This window comes from Falco cherrug, chromosome Z (assembly GCF_023634085.1).
Source record: "Falco cherrug isolate bFalChe1 chromosome Z, bFalChe1.pri, whole genome shotgun sequence".
Taxonomy (NCBI): domain Eukaryota; kingdom Metazoa; phylum Chordata; class Aves; order Falconiformes; family Falconidae; genus Falco; species Falco cherrug.
Genome location: NC_073720.1, coordinates 37,793,914 through 37,815,491, shown reverse-complemented (window position 1 = coordinate 37,815,491; position 21,578 = coordinate 37,793,914). Strand labels below are relative to the sequence as shown.

Genomic DNA, 21,578 nt, shown 5'->3' with positions numbered 1-21,578 from the left:
CCCCGCGGCGCCGGCGGAGGGCGGTAGCGGGGCGCCGCCTCTCGTTCGCCGCCGCCGCGGCGGGCTGGCTCCTCCCCGCCCGCTTCCGTAGCGAGCGGCGGCGGCATGTGGAGGCCGGGGGCGGCTGGCGCAGTGAGCGCGGCGCGGCGGGCGGCGGCGGCGTGGCGGCGGAGCGGAGGCCCCGGGGACGCCCCGCTGGCCGGGGCAGCCGTCGGCGGGCGCGGCCGGACGGTGAGCAGCGTGAGGCGGGCGGGCGGTGCGGCCTGTGCCGCCGGGAGGGAGGAGGCGGGCCGGTCGCGCCGCTGCCGTCCGCGGGCGGGCGGGGCGGCCTCGGGCCGGGGTCGCGGCGGGCGGGCCCTGGGGGGCGGGGAGCTCCTCTGCCGCCCGCGGGCCCCCAGCCCGGCCCCGCCACCCGCGGCCGCGCAGCCGGCCGGGTGCCCCTGTGGCGGGGGTACGGCTGCTCGGCTCTCCTGCCGCCTCCGGGCGGGCGGCGCTGAGGCGGGCGGCGCTGAGGGGGCCGGGCCCGGCGCGGGGTGAGGGCTGAGCCGCGCCCCGGCGGCAGCTGCCCGCGCCGGTGGGAAGCACGGGGCGCGAAGGGCTGGGGCTCGCGGGTTCCCAGCCCCGCAAGTGCAGCCGTGCTGCCCTGCAGGAACGGCGGCAGCGGGGGCTGCCCGGCGGGGGGGCCAGGCCTTGCAGTGCTCCAGAGCTTTGTGCTGGGTTGCTGCCCTTTCCCAGCCGCAGCAGGTGCGTGCAGGCCGCCCTCAGCGCGGGGTTTGGTACCTGGCGGGGTGACACCAAGTGTGTGCTAGTGCCGTGTTGACAGCCGCAGGTCACAGCCTGAGTATGGGCACGCCAACAGCTACATCATCTCACTCTGGCCAGAACCCAGATGTATTTGCTGTCACTTAGCTTTTCATCCTATGTGCGTATTAAAGAAATGCTAAAGTGTACAGTCAAAACCGCATAGGTGTCAGCATGTATTTTGTCAGCCTGTGTCACTGATAGTACAAGGAGTTTGCTGTTCTCTGTCCTTTACGTCTGTCTCATGGCTTTGGATTGACAGACCAGTTCATCTGTAATGCCTGAGGACAGATGTTAAACCATATGGAGAGAGGTATTTTTGTGTTTTGCTCTTGTGTGTGCTTGAACAGGGGCTGTCATAGTTTCTTTTCAAGTGGCACTTGCTTTTCATCTCAATTTTCAAAACGTTGTGCAAGTACACAAAAAGCAGTCAGGAATGCTGTCTTACCATTCATCCAAAAATATATGCCTTCATAGCCCAGGTTAAGAAGAAAATGGGAGGCAAGCTATCTTTCTTGGTTGATAGCATAAGTGCTTCTGCTAGAGTGTTAGACTAGGGGAACAGCTTAATCTTTATCCATGCTGATGTCTTGCTTCTCCTCAAAGGGGTTGCCCATTCCACTCCCTTGTCTTGAATTGCCAATGTGTTGACACAGCTTTTCTGTAATTTTGATTTGTTTTTTAAAGTTGTTGGTTTTTTTTTTTAACCAGACGTTAGAAATTAAACAGCTTGTTTTACAGAAGAGATGTGGAATGTCAAGTGTGATGTTAGCTCTTTTGTAAGCTGGGAGGATTCAGGTCTTCTGTTTATTTTAGTTGAATATATTCATGGCTTCTAACAGAGGGACACAAGTTGTGGATCATGAAGTGTCTGAGTAGTGGATACTTGTCAAAATCTTGGCCTAACCAGTTGTCTGAAGTTGCTCAGTAGTTCTGGGGTAAAGCAACGGAAAAGAAAACAGTTCTCTTCTCTACCTCGCTATTTGATAGATATTTTTTTTCATTATCAGAAGATAACTGTATCGGACGACAAGAATATTCTAATTGCCTCAATCATCCAAGGACTAAAGCTGTGTAATTCTTTCCATATTAGCTCTGTGATATAGAATATGACTATTTTACTTGGAGGGGGTGGGAAAGTCTTCAAGGATCTACTTAATTTATATGACAAATAGGTAATTTATAATTCTTAGTGTTTAAACTTTTAATTCCATTTTATTTACACTTAGTTTCAACAGCAGTTACGATATGCTTCAGAGATGAAGAGCAAGACTGTTCAGTTCGCAAATTTAAGAAATACAGGAACTCTGAATGACACAAGGTAAATTGTATTTTGAGATATTCACACAAAAAAATATTGTCTCTGCATTTTAAAATAATTTCTAGACATGGTAAGACTGAAACTAATTAACATTGATATGACGTTATAAAGGAAAAGTACAGTTTTAGCGCCAAGTATTTGGGGTGACTTTGGGAAGTCACTTAGGAAATAATTCATGTATCTAAACATAGGTGTCTAGCACCATTTCATATATGTCAGGGTGCATGAAATTTCTTCTTGTGCTGAAAGGATGTGACACAGTACCTGTCAGAGATTTCTTCCCTTCTGTTGCTGCAGCTGGAGGCCCAATGAAGGATTGTGCAGATGTCAAAAATGGCTCTTACTGTTAAGTACCCGAACTGCACCCTGAGCCAGTAGATGAATCTTGCCTAATCCCAAGGATTTCCATTCTCCATATCCCTAGGTGTTTCTGTGGTGTCGCTCACATAAGTGGAATTGTGTGTGTTTCAGTAACTGGCTAGCAAGAAACTTGTAGAAAATGTTATGTCCTTTATTATCCAATAAAAGATACTGAGTCACCGTAGTTCATAGTAACTTGTATTGCCATACCCATTAGTAAAAACTGGAGTGATTTCACTGAATTGTCTGTTGCTAGAGGTACCCACCTAAACACTCAGTTAAAAGTTGACATTGATATGAATGGAAAGACTTGTGTGATTTAATTAAATTTGGTTAATTAAACTGATCTAGACTTTGTTCCCACTACATTTTTCTACTTATTTAAGGAGGATAACAGAAGCAGTCTCACAGGTGCTGTAAGCGTTAGGTAGTGGCTACAAGGGTGCTTTGAGACACTCTGAAGAAGAAGGTAATTGTATGTATTTGTTCAAAAGCAGACTTTAAATAACATCTAATTACTGGGCTGCATTGGTAATTCCAATTGAGAAGTTGAATGCTGTGTGCAGACATGGCATGTGGTATTGATGTTTATAAATCACTTATAGCTGCAGCAAGTTTCTCAGAGTCAAATGACGTATGCTTCTAACCAGGAGGTGCTTGTGTCTTTTAGTAGAGTTCAAAACTAAGTGATTCTTTCCCAAAGTCCTTTTATGAAAAAGCCTTATTCTGAAATCTTACTCTGTCCTCTTAGTAAGCAGGGATCAGTGTACCTAAGGAAAGAAGTACGTACTTCTCAGTTAAAATCATAGAATTGCAGAATGGTCAGGGTTGGAGGGGACCTCAGAAGATCACCTAGTCCAACCCCCGGCTAAAGCAGGTTCACCTACAGCAGGTTGCACAGGATGGTGTCCAGGTGGGTTTTGAACATCTCCAGAGAAGGAGACTGCACAGCCTCTCTGGGCAGCCTGTCCCAGGGCTCTGTCACCCTCGAGGTGAAGTTCTTCCTCACGTTCACATGGAAATTCCTGTGTTGCAGTTTGTGCCTGTTGCCCCTTGTCCTGTCACTGGGCACCAGGAAAAGAGCCTGGCCCCGTCCCCCTGACACTCGGCCTGAAGATACCTGTATGCACGATGAGATCCCCTCTCAGCCTTCTCCAGGCTGCACCGGCCCATCTCTCTCGGCCTTCCCTCATGAGGGAGATGCTCCAGCCCCCCCACCCCCTTGGCAGCCCCCCGCTGGCCCCTCTCCAGTAGCTCCCTGTCTCTCCTGAACTGGGGAGCCCAGCGCTGGGCACAGCACTCCAGGTGCGGCCTCAGCAGGGCAGAGCAGAGGGGCAGGACACCCCTCGCACCCGCTGGCCACGCTCCTCCTGATGCAGCCCGCGCTGGCAGCGGCCTTCTTGCCCACCAGGGCACACTGCTGGCCCACGGGCCACTCGGTGTCCTCCAGGCCTCCCAGGCCCTTCCCCGCAGAGCTGCCTGCCAGCAGGTCAGCCCCAGCCCGTGCTGGTGCGTGGGGTCGCTCCCCCCCGGCGCAGGACCCTACCCCTGCCTTTGCTGAGCTTCATGACGCCCCCCCTGCCCCACTGCCCAGCCTGCCCGGGCCCCGCCGAACGGCAGCGCAGCCCCCGGGGTATCAGCCGCCCTCCCAGCGCTGTACCACCAGCAAACTCGCTGCGGGCACGCTCTGCCCCTTCACCCAGGGCGCTGGGGGGTGGGCTGAGCAGGACGGGACCCGGTGCTGAGCCCCGGGGCACAGCGCTGGCTGCGGGCCCCCAGCTGGGCTGCGCCGCTGGTCACAGCCCTCTGGGCTCTGCCATCAGCCAGGTCTCAGCCCACCTCCCTGCCCACGCGCCCAGCCCACCCGGCCTGCGCTCACCTGGGGCGGCTGTGGGAGACAGGGGCAAGAGCCTTGCTGAGGGCAGGGCAGACAACACCCACTGCTCTCCCCTCATCCACCCGGCCAGGCGTTCCAGCACAGAAGGCTATCAGGTTGCTCAGGCGTGATTTCCCCTTGGTCAATCCATGCTGACCACTCCTGAATAGCCTTCTTTTTCTCTCTGTGCTTCAAGATGACCTCCAGCATGAGCTGTTCCATCACCTTCCCAGGGATGGAGGTGAGGCTGACTGGCCACCAGTGTCCTGCGTCCTCCTTCTTGCCCTTTTTGAAGACTGGAGCGACACTGGCTTTCCTCCAGTCCTCGGGCACCCCTCCTGTTCTCCATGACCTTTCAGTGATGGAGACTGGCTTGGCAATAACATCTGCCAGCTGCCTCAGCGCTCGGGAATGCATCCCATCAGGGCCCATGGATTTGTGGGTGTCAGGTTTGCTATAGTGATCTCTAACGCAATTCTCCTCAACCAAGGGAAAGTCCTCCTTTCTCCAGATTTTCTCTCTTGCCTCCAGGTCTGGGAAACCAGAGGATCGGCCTTGGCAGTAAAGGCTGAAGCAAAGAAGGCATTCAGTAACTCCACCTTCTCAGTGTCCTTCATCACCAGGGCAGCCACCTCATTCAGTAGAGGGCCCACATTTTCCCTAGTCATCCTTTTCCTGCTGATGTACTTGAAGAAGCCCTTCTTGTTGTCCTTGACCTCTCTTGCCAGATTTAATTCCAAATGGACCTTAGCCTTCCTTGTCACATCCCTGCATGTTCTGACAGCGTTCCTATATTCCTCCCAAGTGGCCTGTGCCTTTTTCCACATCCCGTAAACTTCCTTCTTCTGTTTTTGCCAGACTCCTTGAGATTTGCCAGAATCTCCTTGCTGATCCGTGCAGGTCTCCTGCCAGCTTTGCTTGATTTCTTACTCGTAGGGATGCATCTATCTTGAGCTTGGAGGAAGAGACGCTTGAATATTAGCCTGCTGTCTTGGGCCTCCCTACCTTCTAGAGGAGGGTTAGGACCTCCCTCCCTAACCTGTGAGATTCCTCCGAATAGGTCCTTGAAGGCACCGAAGTTAGCTCTTCTGAAGTTCAGGGCTGCAATGCTACTTGTTGCCCTTCTTCCTCCACGCAGGATCCTGAACTTCACCATCTCATGGTCATTGCCAGCCAATCCTTCTTTGTTAGTACAAGGTCCAGCAGCTCACCTCAGCTTGTTGGCTCGTCCACCACCTGCATCAAAAAATTATCATTGGTGTTCTGCAGGAACCTCCTGGGCTGTGTGTGCCTAATTGTCTTTCCAGCAGATACTGGAGTGGTTGTTGTCCCCCATGAGAATGAGGGCCTGTGATCTTGAGGCTTCCTCCAGTTGTTTATAGGAGCCTCACCAAACTCCTGATCAGGTGGCCTCTAGCAAACACCCACAACAGTGTCCCCCATGTTGACCTGTCCTTGATCTTTACCCATAAGCTCTTGACTCGTTCTGCGTCCACCCCTAGGGAAAGCTGAATACATTCCAGTCTCTCCCTCACATAGAGAGCAACTCCACCACCTCTCCTTGCTGGTCTGTCTTTCCTAAAAAGTACGTAGCTGTCCATGACAGCATTCCAGTCATGCGAGCTATCCCACCATGTCTCTGTAGCTGCAGGGAGATCCTGGCCCTGCGACTGCACACAGATCTCTTAATTCTTCCTGTTTATTCCCTGTGCTGCATGCATTGGTGTACAAATCTCTGCTACCAAAATTTCAAAATTCCACCTCCATTTATAAGGTGGATTGCTACGTACGTTAACCTTAATAAAAACAACTCCTTGTTGTATATGATCATTTCATGGTTACTGTTTCTTCTAAGGTCTCTGGATGTTTTTATTATAGGAAAAATACTGTGTTCCATATTTTTCCTCCAGATTATGGGCTTGTATGTCTCATTTGTAGCTCTTTAGATGAGACCACTTACGAAAAACTGGCTGAAGAAACACTGGACTCCTTGGCGGATTTCTTTGAGGACCTAACAGATAAGCCTTTTACCCCGGAAGACTATGATGTCTCTTTAGGGGTATGTTTTAAACATTCTGTTACTACTATAATTATTGTATTTATTTTTTGTCTTTGAAGGGGAATTTTAAATTGTTCAGCTTAGTGCCAACACTTAAAATACGAGTTTTTACAGCTTTATTGTTAAAATATGCCTTTTTATACTGACTGGAGCAACTATTCTGGTAAAAAGTAACACATGCTATCGTATGACTTGAGGATTTAAAATGTTCAGTGTGTAGAGAAAGACATAATATATAGATAATAAAGGAGCACAAGAGGAGGTGCTGTGGAAAAAAAAGACTACACCAAAACCCCATAGTTTTTGGACTTGCTCCTTTGTAACTTTGTCTTCATAATGTTCATTCTTTATTTCATGTAAGTGGGATAGAAATAACATATTGTTAGTAGGATTCTGTTGTTGATCTTAGAAAATACCGTTTGTTGCTTTAATTAATTATGTAGTTAATGTTACAGCTTATTGCTTTTCTGGTGAAAAGCGAAGAACTGTTTAACCATTTTACTGTTCACTATGTTTTAGTGTATCAGCACCAATTAGCCTGATTTAAAGAATTTGGGACAAAAATTAGCAAAAAGGTTATGATTTATCTCGTAATATTCTCAGACTCTTCGTTACACGAAGGTAATGAGTCATATTATGTCTCAATGTTGTCTCCAGCCACTGTAGAGTGGATTGTGTTTAAGACTGACTCATTGTGGGACTCAAAAGAAACTATTTTTAATCCATCTTAATTTTTACCGGTACTCCTTTGTTGCATAGACTGTGTGACGATGAAAGAATATGTTGTCATTTCTGTTAAGAGTGCAAGGTTAAACAGTCCCAAGTTTTAATTCCAAACAAACAAAGCTAGTGCTATAGTAAGCCACAAGGTGGCGAACGTGATAAAGGTCTGTTACGCCTGTGCACTTTTATCTTCGTGTCCGAACGAAAAAATCTCTTTCTACGAATATTCTTATTACCAGGAGCTAACAAACACTCATTCAGTGCATCCAAAGCACATACAGTAATATTCTTTAAAATGTGGTAAAAATATCTTGCAGTTTAAGTTCTTAAAAACTCAAATTGTGTTTTCTAGTATTGCAAAACGTATGGGAAAATGTTTTAAACACAGTATTAGAAGTTAGAATTTATTTAATTTGCAGTGACATAGCAACAGTACTCTCCAGAAGCTGACACACAATGTAAGCAATAGTATAATCTTTTTGTTAACTCTTTGGAAACCTATTTTCATAGTGTTTCTGTAGCATAGTTTAATGTCATGCTGAATACTTAATATGGCACTAAACAGTACATAGAAGAATAGTGGAACATCTATACCACTGTTCAGGCCTAATCCCCCAACCTGCTCTTATTCTGCTGTGTCTCTACAGATCTAAGACTGCTCAGGTATAGGCAGGTTTGAATTCTGCCAACCAGGGCAGTAGCTTCTTTGCACTAAACCAATGTTCAGTTAACGTAAGCAGCAGGACCACCTGATAGCAATATTAAACAGGAGAGTCTTTTATTTTTATTGATCACAGTTATAAACCCTTACCAAGAACAGAAACAGCTTGGAAACTAAGGTAACAAGATAAGACCTTGAGAGTATTATTTCATGCTTGATGATCCTTGATATATGTCAGAATCTAGTATGAGTGAGTTTGTAGGGAAAAGAATCTCATTTTTTTCCCCACAATAAGTGGTTATACACAGCAAATAGCCCTAGCAATGATAGTAGCTCTAGTAGTGACTCCTGCCTAAAACATGAAAAGTATGATTCACTTAAAGAAGCTTTATCGTGCTATAGGACATGAAGTAGTTGAGAAACTGTAGGTGAAATATGACTAACCTATTACCTGAATCATCAGGCTGCATTCTGTAGAGATACCCTTTTTAATTAGCATAATTTGGATCATCTGTAGGTTAACTCTGGTCCAAGTGGTGGTGTTCTTTTAAAATTAGAACAGAAATATTTTTGTCAGATTTATGTATGCTTTCCAAATGCACTTGTGAAGATGTCAAAAGAAACGTGAATCATGTTGTCAGTAATAAATGTAAGGAAGGGCAAATGAATGCTCACTAGGACAATGGTCTAAAGCTGGCAGCTAAAACAAACCAGACCTCATGGAGTTCAGAAGTGGAACTTTCTTGAGGGATGATTCAGGATATAGGCATTTAATCAGAATTATTGGAGAAGGAATTGTGTTTATTCACTGAGAAGTGTTACAGTCACTTAAGAACAGTTAGGTAAAATTTCATGGCTCAGGAATCTAGCAACGCCATATGAAACCTCTTTACTTTGAACCACACCAGTTCTGCATTGTTCCTGAATAGAGAAGTTGTTATTGGATGATGTTTTAATCGTTGCAAAATGAACTAGCAGTCCTTTCAAGATGACAAGTCGAAGGTCAGGAGTATTGTTTAAGTAGTGCCATTGTGGATGGTGCAAACCCACTAAAAAAAACACTGACCAGAAGGTTTAAAGTCTAGATCAGGCTCCAAGATATGCGGGTTGCCCTAGATATTCAAGTTTTTGATGCCTGATAATCATTCTTCCAAGCTTTTAGTGTTTGAGAAATAGTGTGGCATGTGATACAGATACGCAAGTTTCTGTTTATCTACTGCAGATGATGTAATTCTTGTCAAGTAACGGGATGCAAAATTTTAATTTCTCACTTATTTTCTTTTTTTTAAGAGTGGAGTTCTAACAGTTAAATTAGGTGGAGACATGGGAACGTATGTAATCAATAAGCAAACACCAAACCGGCAGATTTGGCTGTCCTCACCCACTAGGTAAGTTCTGTATAAGTTAATTATGTAACGTCTGCACACTGGGTGGAAGTGTATTCCCCCTTTTTTGTAGCACGGCGTGGACTATGTGATATCCTTTTCATAAGTAACCTGTTTACTCTGTATATTCTCGAAACATGATACAAACTAAATGTTTGATAAGAATTTGTTATAGAGGTTTGAGGCACGGTGCAGTATACTGACATACCTAAATGAATCCAGGAAATGTGTAATACAGTGTTTTCGTACCCTAATCTGGTCCAAGCCTACTGTCTACAGGAATATAGCCTACTCATAGGAAAAATAAACAGCCATCATAAAAAAAACCCCCGAACAACAAAGCTTTTGTTAAAGAAGGAAAGGTGATGATGATATTACAATCGAAATCTCTTTGTATTTAAGCAGGGTGGCTCCTTTCCTTTTTAAGCTTGTGGGATTTCCTGCTTTATGTGTTCATGTGATTTCTCACTGGTTGTTTTTGTCAAGCATCTGCACTTTATGGGAGTCCTGGCTAGCTGTTCCCTCTGCCTTCTCTTAACACTGGTTTGATCCATTCCAGGTTTTCTGGTTGGTTGCAGTAGTGGGAAAATGTTGTAGCTGCCTCCCCAAAAAATTTATGTTCTCTGCCACTACCCTGTGGAAAGAACGGAGGGAGCTGGTCAGTGATACTGGTGAAGTAACCAGATAGCTGGAAAGTATGAGCGCTCCCAGTAACCGTGCAGGCGTACTTCTTGAATGTTGTTCAGAATGTACTGATTGCAAAACCGGGAATGGTTTTGCAGTAGTAGAATTATGTAGTAGGGTTTGCGTTGGGGGAATAAAAATAAGCACAATGGAATTCAAGATTTTAAGAAATAATTTTAATAGATTAAAATTTACCTGAAGAAAATTGTAACTTTGCTTTGGTGTGGTTATGTAGTGGCAGCTGCGCAGCATAGTAGGTTAGCCATTTTTTTCCTACTAACTCTTCTCCTGTCACAGAATCCTTTTATTATTTAAATATTTTACTTAACAGGTTCATGACTTGCTAAGCTAGCCACAGGCCTAGCAAGCTAACAAACTTTTTTATTTAGACAGATGCAGGCTGTGTGTCGCAATTTATTCATTCCATATATTTTGCTACAATTTCCAAACCTTGATTCTGCTTAAGATGACTATAAGATTTTCGTATCACCGAAACAAATTTTTCATCTATTTATGAAAATGAAAATTCAGAGAATTCCTATTCGGTTGGAGCCAACTCTAGTTGAGTCAAGACTACATGCCTCAGAATATGGAATATATGAAAAAATGTTAAACTTTTTTTTTTTTTTTGATTGCTCCAGTAGTGAATAAAAATACTCAAGGAAAGAGATAAACTTGAAAATTCTCTGACAGTATTTTTCGTATCTGTGATGAAAATTATTCACTTGCAAACATTAAATTTTATGCTTCTTTAACTGATATTATGGTAAACAGTGGTATTTCCTGAAGTATGATGCGTTGTGTTCACTTACTTCCTAACTGCTGAATAGCAGCTCCCAACAAATGTTATATGATCAGGAGTGACATCTTAAGTGCAATATACTAGAAGGTGAAGTAAGCAAATGTTACTGCCAGCAATCACTTGTATTGGATGTTACATTTGGGAAATTTGTACAGTAAATGGAGGATCTTGTCTTCAGTAACATATCTCAAGGGAGACAAATTATTAAGATACAAGACATTTTCTTGGAATTGTTTTGACGTTGTTTGCTATCATGCATCTATACATAGGCGTGAACTTAAGCTTGTATTTGTAAAGCTTCCCTTAGATGACAATTTAAAAAAAGGGGGTGAAGGTGGCTGCAGGCTGCCAGCAGTGTGGTTGCAGTAATTTCATGTAGCTCTTTTGACTGAAAAGACTTTTCAGCCTTGCACAGCATCTCTTAATAATGCCTTAATGTGATATTTTAATTCTTCTCGGTGTTTAAAAATGTATGCATACTTTCCATGAGACATGTATTAGTCTATATTTAACTTTGTAGGCATTTTAGAGAATTCACAAGATCCTTGCTTAAATTTTTAATTTAAATGAAAAAAAATCACATTTGTACAGCATTTTGGAGATACAGGGGTATAGAGGTATTTCATATGCTAACTGTATCACTGATATTTACTATGTAACGTTTAAAACCAGTTCAAATAATTTACACATTTCTTTGTCATGAATTAAATGGTCAGACTTGGCCTGATTTTCATGAATGACTGCATTGCATTCTGTCTTTCTCTGAGTGCAGGGAAGTATAAACAGATGCTTGTGCTGCAAAGACAGAGAAGTGAGAAATGCATGGTAAAGTAACTGGAGTGCATAATCTTGATTCCAAATAGTTACCAGTTCACATAGGGCGAGTGAGATTTCAGTGGAAGTGACTTCGATTTGTATTTGTGTTTGTGACTTCTCATGGTTTGGTTAGTGGTTGGAAGTTCTGCATGTGAATATTGCAAGTATTTCAGGGTATTCAAGGTACAGGTTAGTGTTTAAGTTTGTAGAGAACCTGCAGATTGTTCTTGTGTATATATAGGACAGTCTGTTTTCTAGCAGGCCTTGTGTGTGGATTGTGTGAGTTCCAAGGCATTTTGTCCTGCAGGTTCAAGGATAAGACTCATGGTTCGTCTGTTTATCCCAGGCGACTATTTCATTCCTTTCTCTTTGCTTAGTTTCTCTAGCTGACCTTAACAGTAGTGAGTGCCTTTCAGTCATTCTCCTGTTTCAGATGTGGAGAATTGGGTGGATAGAAATGTCTGGAATGGAACCCTTGTGTTCAAGTATCTTTCTTGGTACTTAATGTAGTCCTGAAAAAATCAAGCCAACAACCGTATGATAGCACAGAGGAGAACAGCTTTTTAAATGTAAACCGCTCACATACCAATGTATTTGCTTTCAGCTGGTAAATTCTTTTGTTGCATCTAAAAAGAAAGTGAGAATGGTGATCTGTGTTCTGCTGTGCTTAGAATATTTGCATGTGACTGCTGCAAGAACTAACCAACAGCATTAATTCAGCATTATAGAAATATCCCTTGTAATATCCCTTGGAAGATTGTATGGATGAGGGGAGAAGGGTAAGGGAAGAAACTGGGGAAATCAGTGCCAAAAGCAAGAAGGGAAGGAGTTTGGTCTGCTGGGAGTGACTGATGTATCTTGTCACCTTTTAGATGTATCTGTTGGATGGCTCAGCACTTCCTGGTGATCTGGCCTTTCTTTTCTGCTCTACTTTCCCAGACTGCCCACCAGGCCCTCTCCACACTGTCTGTTCCTTCTCATGGGCACTCTCTGGGGTACATTATAAATACAGGCTTCCAGCAGCTCCCTAGGAATAATCTGTACTTGTACAGTGTATGTTTTGTTTTCTAGTGGGCCTAAGCGCTACGACTGGACTGGACGGAACTGGGTATATTCTCATGACAGAGTGTCCCTTCATGAACTACTATCAAAAGAATTTTCAATGGCGTTAAAAACCAAATTGGATTTGTCCTGCTTAATATATTCCGGGAAAGAAGATACTTGATAATATTCTACCTCATGGAAGTTTAAAGACTTTAACTGCAAACCAAGCCCTTCCTTCGTTTCTGAAGTACCTGAGCTTAATTCTGTTGTTATTCATGTTATGCAACAAAAATGAAAATAATAATATTTTTCTCTAGCGCTGTCTTTGGGTTTCTGTGTCACAGCTTGAATCTGTGTCCATGTAGTACAGGTGGTTGTGGTTGCTCTTCCTGTTAACTGCATTTCTTATGTATGGACTGACCCACCTAGTGACTTCTGACGAGTGCACAAAGCTAAACTTCTTTTGGTGAGACATTCACCCAAAACAAAAAATGCCTGTGAATTGCATTGACATAAGTTGTGGCACTGTGAATGTATTGCGTTAAAATTTGTGGCTGCAAGTGCATAATGCATCACAGTCAAATTGAATGTCGTAAAATGAAATGACTGTGGCAGGCAGAAACTTTTCATTGTGTGTAATGCATGTCTTATGAGTTTCCCTCAGTATTGCAGAACTCGCTCTTTTCTCCAAATTTTAAATTCTCCTTTCTTTCATTAGGAGGGGGGTTTTTTTGAGCTAAACCTTAAATTACTTTAAATTTAAAAGATCTGTGTGGCTGTAAGCATCATATGGAACTGGACAGGCTGTTACACGATGTTTAAGTTGCATAGCAATATCTCTGCAAATACTTCATTCTAATACTCTGGATTTCTCTTTCTGTTCTCTTTTGCTCTTCAAAGAGTAAAAATACATACTGACTTTTTCTTTAGTTGAGCAAAATTAAGATCCTCTCACAGCAGCAAAAATTTGCACTGATTTTGTTCTGCAGCGTTTCTTAAGGAAGTAGGCCTAGATTATTTTTTCCCACCACAGTACAGCCAGGCTCCCCTTGGTACCGTTGCTGATGCAGAAACTTTTGCCTTTTTCCTTCTTAGAGTCAAGTATGGTACTTAGGCTGATGAAGCTGTGTTTTTTGGGCTGTTGAAAAATTGCAGCGGAGTAAATTATATACTCTGGATTTTAAACAAAAAAGCTTTAAAAGAAATCATGAACTGCAAGAAGAACACTTCAACACTTGCACTGTTGTTATTATTACCACTTATGGTTTTTAATTGCCTATAAAATGGAAATGCAAAGTTGTTGACTAATTCTTGAGGAAACAGTTATGCCACACTTTTAAATTGTTTATCAATGTATGAAAAGATGTTCAGTGCAAACCATTCCTGTGACACTTGTAGTTAGTTTGGCATGGTTCTCTGGCTAGCTAGGATTATTACAGATTTGATTAATTTTGTCATTGAAAAAAATAGCTATATAGTATTGTTGCCCAGTATTTGCATTTAAAATATAAGCATTGTTACCTGATATTTCCCACCATTCAGAATAGAGAGTAAAATTTCACTGGAAATGGCTATTGGCTAATTGTGCATGCAGTTTGCATGTTTCTCAATCAAAATAAAAAATAAGACATCTGAAGTTTCAGCTCTGGATGAAGTAAATACAATGAATACTAATTCTCATGAGTACAAGAGTAAAAGATTTTTTATTTTTTAAACAAAGCTAAGAAAATAACATCTAGCTGTTTTGAATTTAGAATACTGAAAATAATTTACAGCGTACAGAAAATGATAGTATTTAGTGCAGTCTCCTAGTAGTTCAAATGGCTATTTAAACACATTTATATATATGTTAATGACATGATACTTGGATCAAGGATACTTCCTCCTGGTTCTTCCTTTGCCTGATAATGGATAGCTTGTGTAATTATTTTTCTGATTTTACTTTTCCAGAAATTACTTTCTTAAGTAATCTGCAGACAATATATTCACTAACATGCATCTGATTCATATTCACATTTCGTGCAAATGTTTATACCAAAATAAAATTGCATGTAGAATGCTTAATTCATTTTGTAAAAGTGTGATTTCAGGCTATGATGATAAAGCTAAAACCCACAGGCATGTATATTGTTTTGAATTCTTTGTGTTTCTTAAAACATACTGGAAAGCTTCTGTTCAAAATTTGGCCAGTCAGGGTGGATTTAGTAAGAACACTCAGCTTTCACATTTGGTTTTGTCTTGCCCTTCATCCATAATGCTACTGCTATTTATGCAAACGATTTCCTGGTTTTAGGTATCTGAGTAACAAATGGATTTAATTTAACTGGTGAAGATAAATAGCGTTCAGCAAGTTAGAATGAGTTTTATCTTGGTGTACCAAATGAATCATAGGACATGACTTACTTTTTGGTCTAATACTTGCATCAAATTGTAAGTACAAGCACAATGGCTGACAGAATCCTTGCCCTTACAGTGGATGTATAAGATGAGCTCTGGCCCTCATGTCACACTTTGCATGTTACCCCCAAGACAAATAACTTTTCCATGCTGTTTTTTACTTCCATAACTTAATTGAATAAGCAGATAGTTCTGCGGTTGTGACACACCTGAGCAATAGTTTCTTGCTTTACCTCTCCTGAAGGAAGTAGCTGAAGGAAAATCCTTTGATACACACTATGGACAGTTAGTATCAATAAGAACCATCGCAGTACTGGCAGTGTTTTTCCCACAAGACAGTTGTTCTGTCTTCAGTGATGGAAAACGTAGCTGTACTTTCGAAAGATGAGTATTGGCATTTGTAGCTGTGCCTGGATACTTGGACTCGGCAGAGAAAGTGGGGTGCATTGGGTTTTTCTAGGTATATCAAAGTTTTCACCAGTAACTAATTGTTCTTTCTGATGATCGTATTTTGCTGCTTCTGGCCTACAGTCCAAAAGGCCTGTCATGTCTAACCTTGCTAAAATTCATTGTTTCCAGGGTGGCAGTGAGTTCTTCGGAGGCCTCGATTGATTCATGTAGTCAAGCTTACAGCAACTGCGCACAGTCTATGTTGGTCACAAAACACTACATTTGTTTGACAGGAGTTAGGTGCCTAAATGCTTGTTTGATGTCAATTTTTCTTTCCGCTTTGATAATCCTTCATAAATGTTACCTCTTCCATGCAAGACTGTTTCATGTGATAAAATCGTCCTGTCTTGTTGCCTTAAAAGTCTTTTCCTTCTGAAGTCTTTTAGCACATTCAATATATGGGATAAAGACCTGTCCAGAAAAGGTGGTAGCCAAACAATGGAAGGGGGATTTGCAGGGAGGTTTGCATTTGGTTACTTTTTGCTTCGGGTTAATGGTTGAACTCTGTGATTGTGCTAACCAGCTCTGGAATGTGTGGAAGTCCTGGGAAGGAAGGCTGAGGCTTGCCAAAGTACCTGGGAGAGCATTCAGAATAGAAAAGGAAGCATGGGAGGGGCAGAAAGCAAAGGCTATCAGGAAGAGATTAACTTTGCCCAAGGGCTGATGTCGTTGGCAGGGCGCGGGAAGACTAGGGGCAAGCTGCATCATGTTGTGGCCCCTTAGGGGATGGCATTTTACATTTACTGCACACCACTATCTGTAATTGTAACCAATTAAACATGTTACAGGCCATTTTGCTGTTGAGGTGGGGTGGGTTTTTTTACTTAACTCCTGTTTAAAGATAAAAAGTTGTTCAGCGTTATGTCCTCCTCTGTCCTGAATTGTCTTTTATGTAAATTGTACTGCTGGCAGTGTAGAACAAAGACAAGATTCATGATCTCTATCAAAGGAGATAGCCAGCAGAGGCTGTTTTGCTGATGGTAGAATAAACAGAGTAAGAAAGTGTTTTAAACAGTTTTTAATTACAAACTTTCTTTGGAATTCAGGTTAAGGGAAGACAGACAAGTTTAGATGTTTAAAAGAAGCTATACAATGTTGTTACTGCCCTTTCCGGTTTCTGAATTGTTTTAAAAATTGTTTGTGTCATGGTAATTACACCAAGTGATCAGTATTACAATGAGTAATTTTGTAAGCATTGTTAGTTCACAGATGTAGGCTCTCCTACTAGCCATCAGTGTTCTCTGCTGTTCTACTAAAAAAGAAATTAAGAATATACAAGGTATGTCAATAGCATTACTCCTCTTCACAGCAATTTAAGACCATTAACCAAGTATCTTAAAGCCACTACTACAAAAGTAGCTTCAGAAAAAAGGAAAACACTTAGAGAACTACCAAAATAAGTTTTTAAACATTCATTAAGGAAACAGTGTAAACCAAATAATCTAAGACATACCTGGAAATGAAACTAAATTTCCACTCTGATGCCTTGATATTCTCAGAATGCGACATTGTATTATGTGCTGATCACTGAGCCTGTCTATAGCTGGCAGAAAACGTCAAGTTACAGAATTAGTCCTCCCCTCCCTGCCCCCCCCCCCCCCCCCCCCCCAGTTTTGCTGTTCAGGACTTTCAGACTGCAACGGTCACTTGAAGCCTACTATATGCACATGCGTGTTAATTATTAACTGTAGCTACAGGCAGGCTGTTTCAATACAACGCCAGCATGCAGTTTTGTATTTGCTGTCAATAAAATAGGCTCTTTTGGTGCCTCCTTCCAAAGTCCAGCACCTTCATGAAGAACACTGTCTTCTTTATCTGAACTTCTGTATGAGGCGTACTGCACAAACATCATCTGCACCTAATGAGGAAGAAACCGATATGAATTAGGAATGCTGTGGGAACCTGGGATATTTAGCATCTGCTGAAAAATCATCTGCCCTTCCTCACCGGCAACGAACAGCAAACCAGAAAACTTGTGAGTAGGTTTTGTTCCACAGGGCTGATACCGGGGGTGTATACCGTTTCATTTTAGAGGGGGCTGGCATGGGGTTTAACTGCCCAAAAGAGCAGATAAGGAATTCGCGGTGACGTTAAGTGCTCTACAACGCAGAAGAAATAAGACTCCAAAGAATCCTGTCAGGGCTGTTTGCCTTTGCCTTTCTCATTTCGGCTGTGGGAGGTCGGTGATGCCGGGAAACTGATACCTGTGGAATGCCAGCCTGAAGTGCAGCTCCTTTCGGTACGTTATGGTGTCGGGAACTGCGCCGGTACGACTTGCGGAGTGACCCTGCCTGTTCTGGCCTGGAAACAGAGCGGCTCTGCCTTCTGAAATGGGGTGCTTCAGCCGTGAGCGGTGGTGTGAACACCCAGAAACAGAGCTGCTCTGCCGTCTGCTGATCTGGAGTGTTCGGCCGTGAGCGGTGGTGTGAGCCCCCAGCCCCCCGGGCTCGCTGCTGAGGCGGCACAGCTGCCCGCAGCTATCCGGCGATAAACGGCAGGGGAAGGGCGGCTCGGGAGCCTGCGCGGCACGCTGCGCCGCGGCTTGGGAAAGCAGTTTCAGAGACCTTCACTTGGAGAAGTTTAGATGGGCAATGATCCCAAGTTCCTAACAAAACGTTGATGTAAACGGAAAAGCCACACAAACGCCGGGCTGGGTGACGGCGCAGCCCGAGAGCAGCGGCGGCGAAAGGGCCCCGCCCCGGCTCCGGCCCCCGGCCGCGGCAGCGCCGGGTGGCGGAGGTAGCGCCGGGTGGCGGAGGTAGGCCGGGGCCCCCTCCCGGGGACGCGCCGGGCTGGGCAGGGCCGGGGGCGAGGCGGCCGGGGCGGCCCCGCCGCGGTGACTCAGCGCGCGGCGCACTGGGCTGCGACCGGTATTTCCTGTTCCCCGCCCGGCGCCGCGCGTGTGAGTGTGTGCGAGCAGCGTGGGCCGGGGCGGCGGGGCGCAGCCCCCGGGCTGGGGCGGGGGCGGGGGACGCGCTGCCCGCCGTGCCGCCGCCGCCCCGCCCCTGCCCACCGCCCCGCCGCCGCCGCCGCCCCGCCCCTGCCCGCCCCTTCGCCGCCGCCGCACCTCGGGGCGAGGCCGGCACCTGCGGCGGGAGCCCGCCCCGGCGCGGCCGCGCCGCCCCCCCGCAGGAAACCGCCCGACGCGGCGGGAGCGGCCGCAGCAGAGCCGGAGCCGGGCTCGTCGTCCAGTCCCCGCGCCGGGCCGTCTCCCGGGACCTTCGCTCCCGCTGCCGGACGCCGCCGCCGCGCCGGGGCTGCCTCCGCGAGCAGGCGAGTAACCCGTGGGGCGGGCTGGGCCGGGCCGCCCCCGCTCCCCCTCCTGGGGCAGGTGCGGCGCCGCTCGCCGGCCGCGCTGCGGCGCGGAGCTGCGGGACTTCGCCCCCCGTTGTGAGCTCAGGGGTCCCTCTCCCGCACACGCGCGCTGCCCCCGCTTCGTCCCCCGGGCGCGCGCTGCCCGCGGGGGCTCCGCTCCCGCCGCCGGCCCCCCGGCCCCGCTCCGCTGCCGGCGCCGCGCACCTGGGGGGCGCGCCCAGCCGGCCACGGCTCGGGGATCGGCTTTTCCCTAACGGGATTAAGCGCCTCTCGGTGACTTTTCCCGTGGTAAGCGCTTTCCGGGAGAGTGCGATACTACGTGGGAAGCGGGAGAGATGTCACGGATGAATCAGGGTTTTGTTTACCCGGGCTTTCCCCCGCGGAAGGGGCGGGCCCGCGGCGGGCGCAGCCCCGACGGCGCGGGCTTGGGCTGCCTTTGTTACACGCAGAATTCCTGAAATCTATGTTGGCACATCCCGAGTGGATTCCAGCCGTGCCTTGAGCTTTGGCTAACTGGGTCAGGGGAAGTTTCAAGTTAACAGGGCACTGTACAACAAAGGAACAGGCAGTTCCAGGAGCCAAATGCTCGATCGCCCTGTTGAAGTGCCGTGTTAGCGGTGCTGCAGCCCGGGTACGTCAGATTTGTGTCGTGGAGCGTCAGGGTTGATCTACCAGTGGCGTGTGCTGGCTTTGTTAGACAACTCTGTCCTTACTTTCCCCCTAACTTGAAACCTGTTTCCTCTGCGCATTTTTCCAGCCTGCTGCCTGAACACGCTCATGTGGAGGTCATGTACTCATCTTTCAGACTGGTTATCTGAAAATTTTCATACCTCCGATGCTGCCTTCTGATAGTTACTCACTTAAAACAGCTGGAATCTGTGAATAATCTGCTCCCTAGCTTCGATTTATGAACTGAATCCAACAGCTAGGAGGATGTTTGAGAGCTCTCAGGCCCACAGCTGTGCTCCAGCAGAGGCCACCAAAGGTCTGCTGTGTTTTAACCTTTGGATGCAGTTACCACCGTGGGATGGTTTGAAACAAATGAAAATTACTTACCATTTCCTTTGCCCAGCAAAGTTTTATTTTAAAGGTTTAGGATTCTGATTCAGCTGTGGTTCAGAGAAAAGAAAAACAAGTATATGCTGCGACTGATAAAATCGCTTCTTTTGTTTCTGAAGCGTTCATAGTCTAAGGACCCACCTGTATCTTTTCCAAACAATGAGGCCTGCATGGAAAGGATCAGGTGCTGGAAAGCATGGGAAGTTTGCTTGTGTACGTTGATACTTATTGATAATTAGGCTGCTTGAAGAGGCTTTGAAATGCTTTGTGTGTGGTAAACGTGTGCCATTTAGATATGGTCAATAAGTTTTATATTTAGTATAATCTGGTGCTTTGGGGGGCTTTCATCAGGCTTCTGAGAAGGCTTTGTGTGTGTATTCACTTCTAGGTGAGCTTGCTGTTATAATTGCTTCCAGACTGTTTGTTATATGCAAGCATCCTCTTATGCTGTAATCATTGCATTCAAGTAGCTGTAGTGACTCCTGTTCCCTTTGCGAAAGGAAGCCTCTACGGACAGGAGAAAGTGTGCCTAACTTTAATTGCATGCTGTGTTGCCCTGTAGCACAATATCAATAACTGCTTCTGTGCTCAGTACCACTACACTGTTTTTTTGTGACACTAAAGATGAGTACTGGGAATTACGCAGTGGAGTTAGGATGATCCCAGTACTTTGCATGAACTACAGTCTCAACAGAGCTCTTCAGAATAAGCATCAAAGTAATTAAGTGTCTGATACTTTTTTGATTGCTTAATCCCCCCTTTCCTGGTTCAGTGTCTCCTAAGGACAACCAGGAAATCTTTCTTAGTGATTAAAATAATGTTTAGGCACTGACATGGTTCACAAAATGGGATGTGTTGTGTGTTTATAAAACCTAGATGCTTAAAAGCATCAGAAAGTTCCTAGATCATAGTAATCCTCAACTGGGGAATGGCCTAATATTCCAGGACTACGTCAAAGCTGCATTTAACTTGGAGCAAATCTAGATGTTAGCATTTGTGTATGTGTTTTACCAGTTACCAATATTGTCTGTCTCCAGAAATTTCTTGTAGGTTAAAGGAAATCTCTTGTTAAAAGAGTGTTCTCTTTGAATTGCTGAAATAACAGTATTTACATTCTCAAGGAAAGTGTAACTTTTATCATGCCTTGACTGTGTCAGTTTTGCCCAACTGTAATCCTGGAACCAGTCGTTCTAGTAACAGGGGAAAGAAAGCACTGAGGTTGTGTAAGAACTACAGTTTGTTGAGATTAGAGATTTTTCAAGTATGATTCATTTTCAAACAGGTATGAAAACACTCATTCCTAGGAAAAAATGAATTTATTAAATCTGACAATTGATCCTTGACATCAGCTGCATAAGGCCTTTAAATCTTATACTCCAAATTGCAGTGAATTTCTGTGAACTTCAGAAGACCTAAAAAATGAGATAATCTATTTTTAAAGCATTTATGGCAGTAAGGATATAGGGCATAATTTTAGGCCTGTCTTCTAATATATGGATCTTGCCATAGTGAAGAGTGTTTGTAAATGGTGAGTTGCCTACAAAGGCTGCAGCTCCAAAGTGTAGGTGGCTGGTTGTGCGTGGCTGTGCTGACATATGCACACCAGTGCATGTCACCTTTCACAGTTAAAGGTTTGATTTCAGTCCTGTGACCGAATAACTTGTTTGGAAAACCCCCAGAGAAGTACTGAGGTTTAATTTCTACACAGATTTCTCTCTCAGATGTTTTTGTCAAAACAGAGCTGTTCAACCTCAGAGTGCTTCTCTCACTTATCTGAACCTATCTTCTTCCCCAGAAAGAGCAGCACTGTGCTAAGTCCTTATGT

At 44.9% G+C, this 21,578-nt stretch overlaps 2 protein-coding genes across 4 annotated transcripts in view; both read left to right on the top strand.

Moving 5' to 3' along the window:
* On the top strand, positions 1–14,596 carry FXN (frataxin). Its single transcript, XM_055699899.1, has 5 exons — positions 1–231; positions 2,031–2,122; positions 6,297–6,417; positions 9,092–9,189; positions 12,560–14,596. Exons 1-5 carry the CDS (start codon positions 106–108, stop codon positions 12,711–12,713), a joined length of 591 nt encoding a protein of 196 aa, XP_055555874.1. The 5' UTR covers positions 1–105; the 3' UTR covers positions 12,714–14,596.
* Positions 14,597–17,220: 2,624 nt separating this feature from the next.
* TJP2 (tight junction protein 2) overlaps positions 17,221–21,578 on the top strand; it is a 66,244-nt gene continuing 61,886 nt past the window's right edge. Inside the window, exon 1 of one of the 3 annotated variants that reach the window (XM_027811963.2) lies at positions 17,221–17,354. The gene's annotated coding sequence lies outside the window, so the exon portion shown is untranslated. Of the gene's footprint in view, positions 17,355–18,416; positions 18,657–21,578 lie in introns of those variants that run through there. The other 2 variants (XM_055699894.1, XM_055699895.1) reach the window with 2 other exon arrangements.

What these genes read in the sequence shown, in the direction of transcription:
- FXN (XM_055699899.1), top strand. Translation starts at nt 106, where the DNA reads ATGTGGAGGCCGGGGGCGGCTGGCGCAGTGAGCGCGGCGCGGCGGGCG. An exon ending in TCGGCGGGCGCGGCCGGACG is followed by an intron (nt 232 to 2,030) that starts GTGAGCAGCGTG and finishes ATTTACACTTAG; the next exon opens with TTTCAACAGCAGTTACGATA. An exon ending in GGAACTCTGAATGACACAAG is followed by an intron (nt 2,123 to 6,296) that starts GTAAATTGTATT and finishes TCTCATTTGTAG; the next exon opens with CTCTTTAGATGAGACCACTT.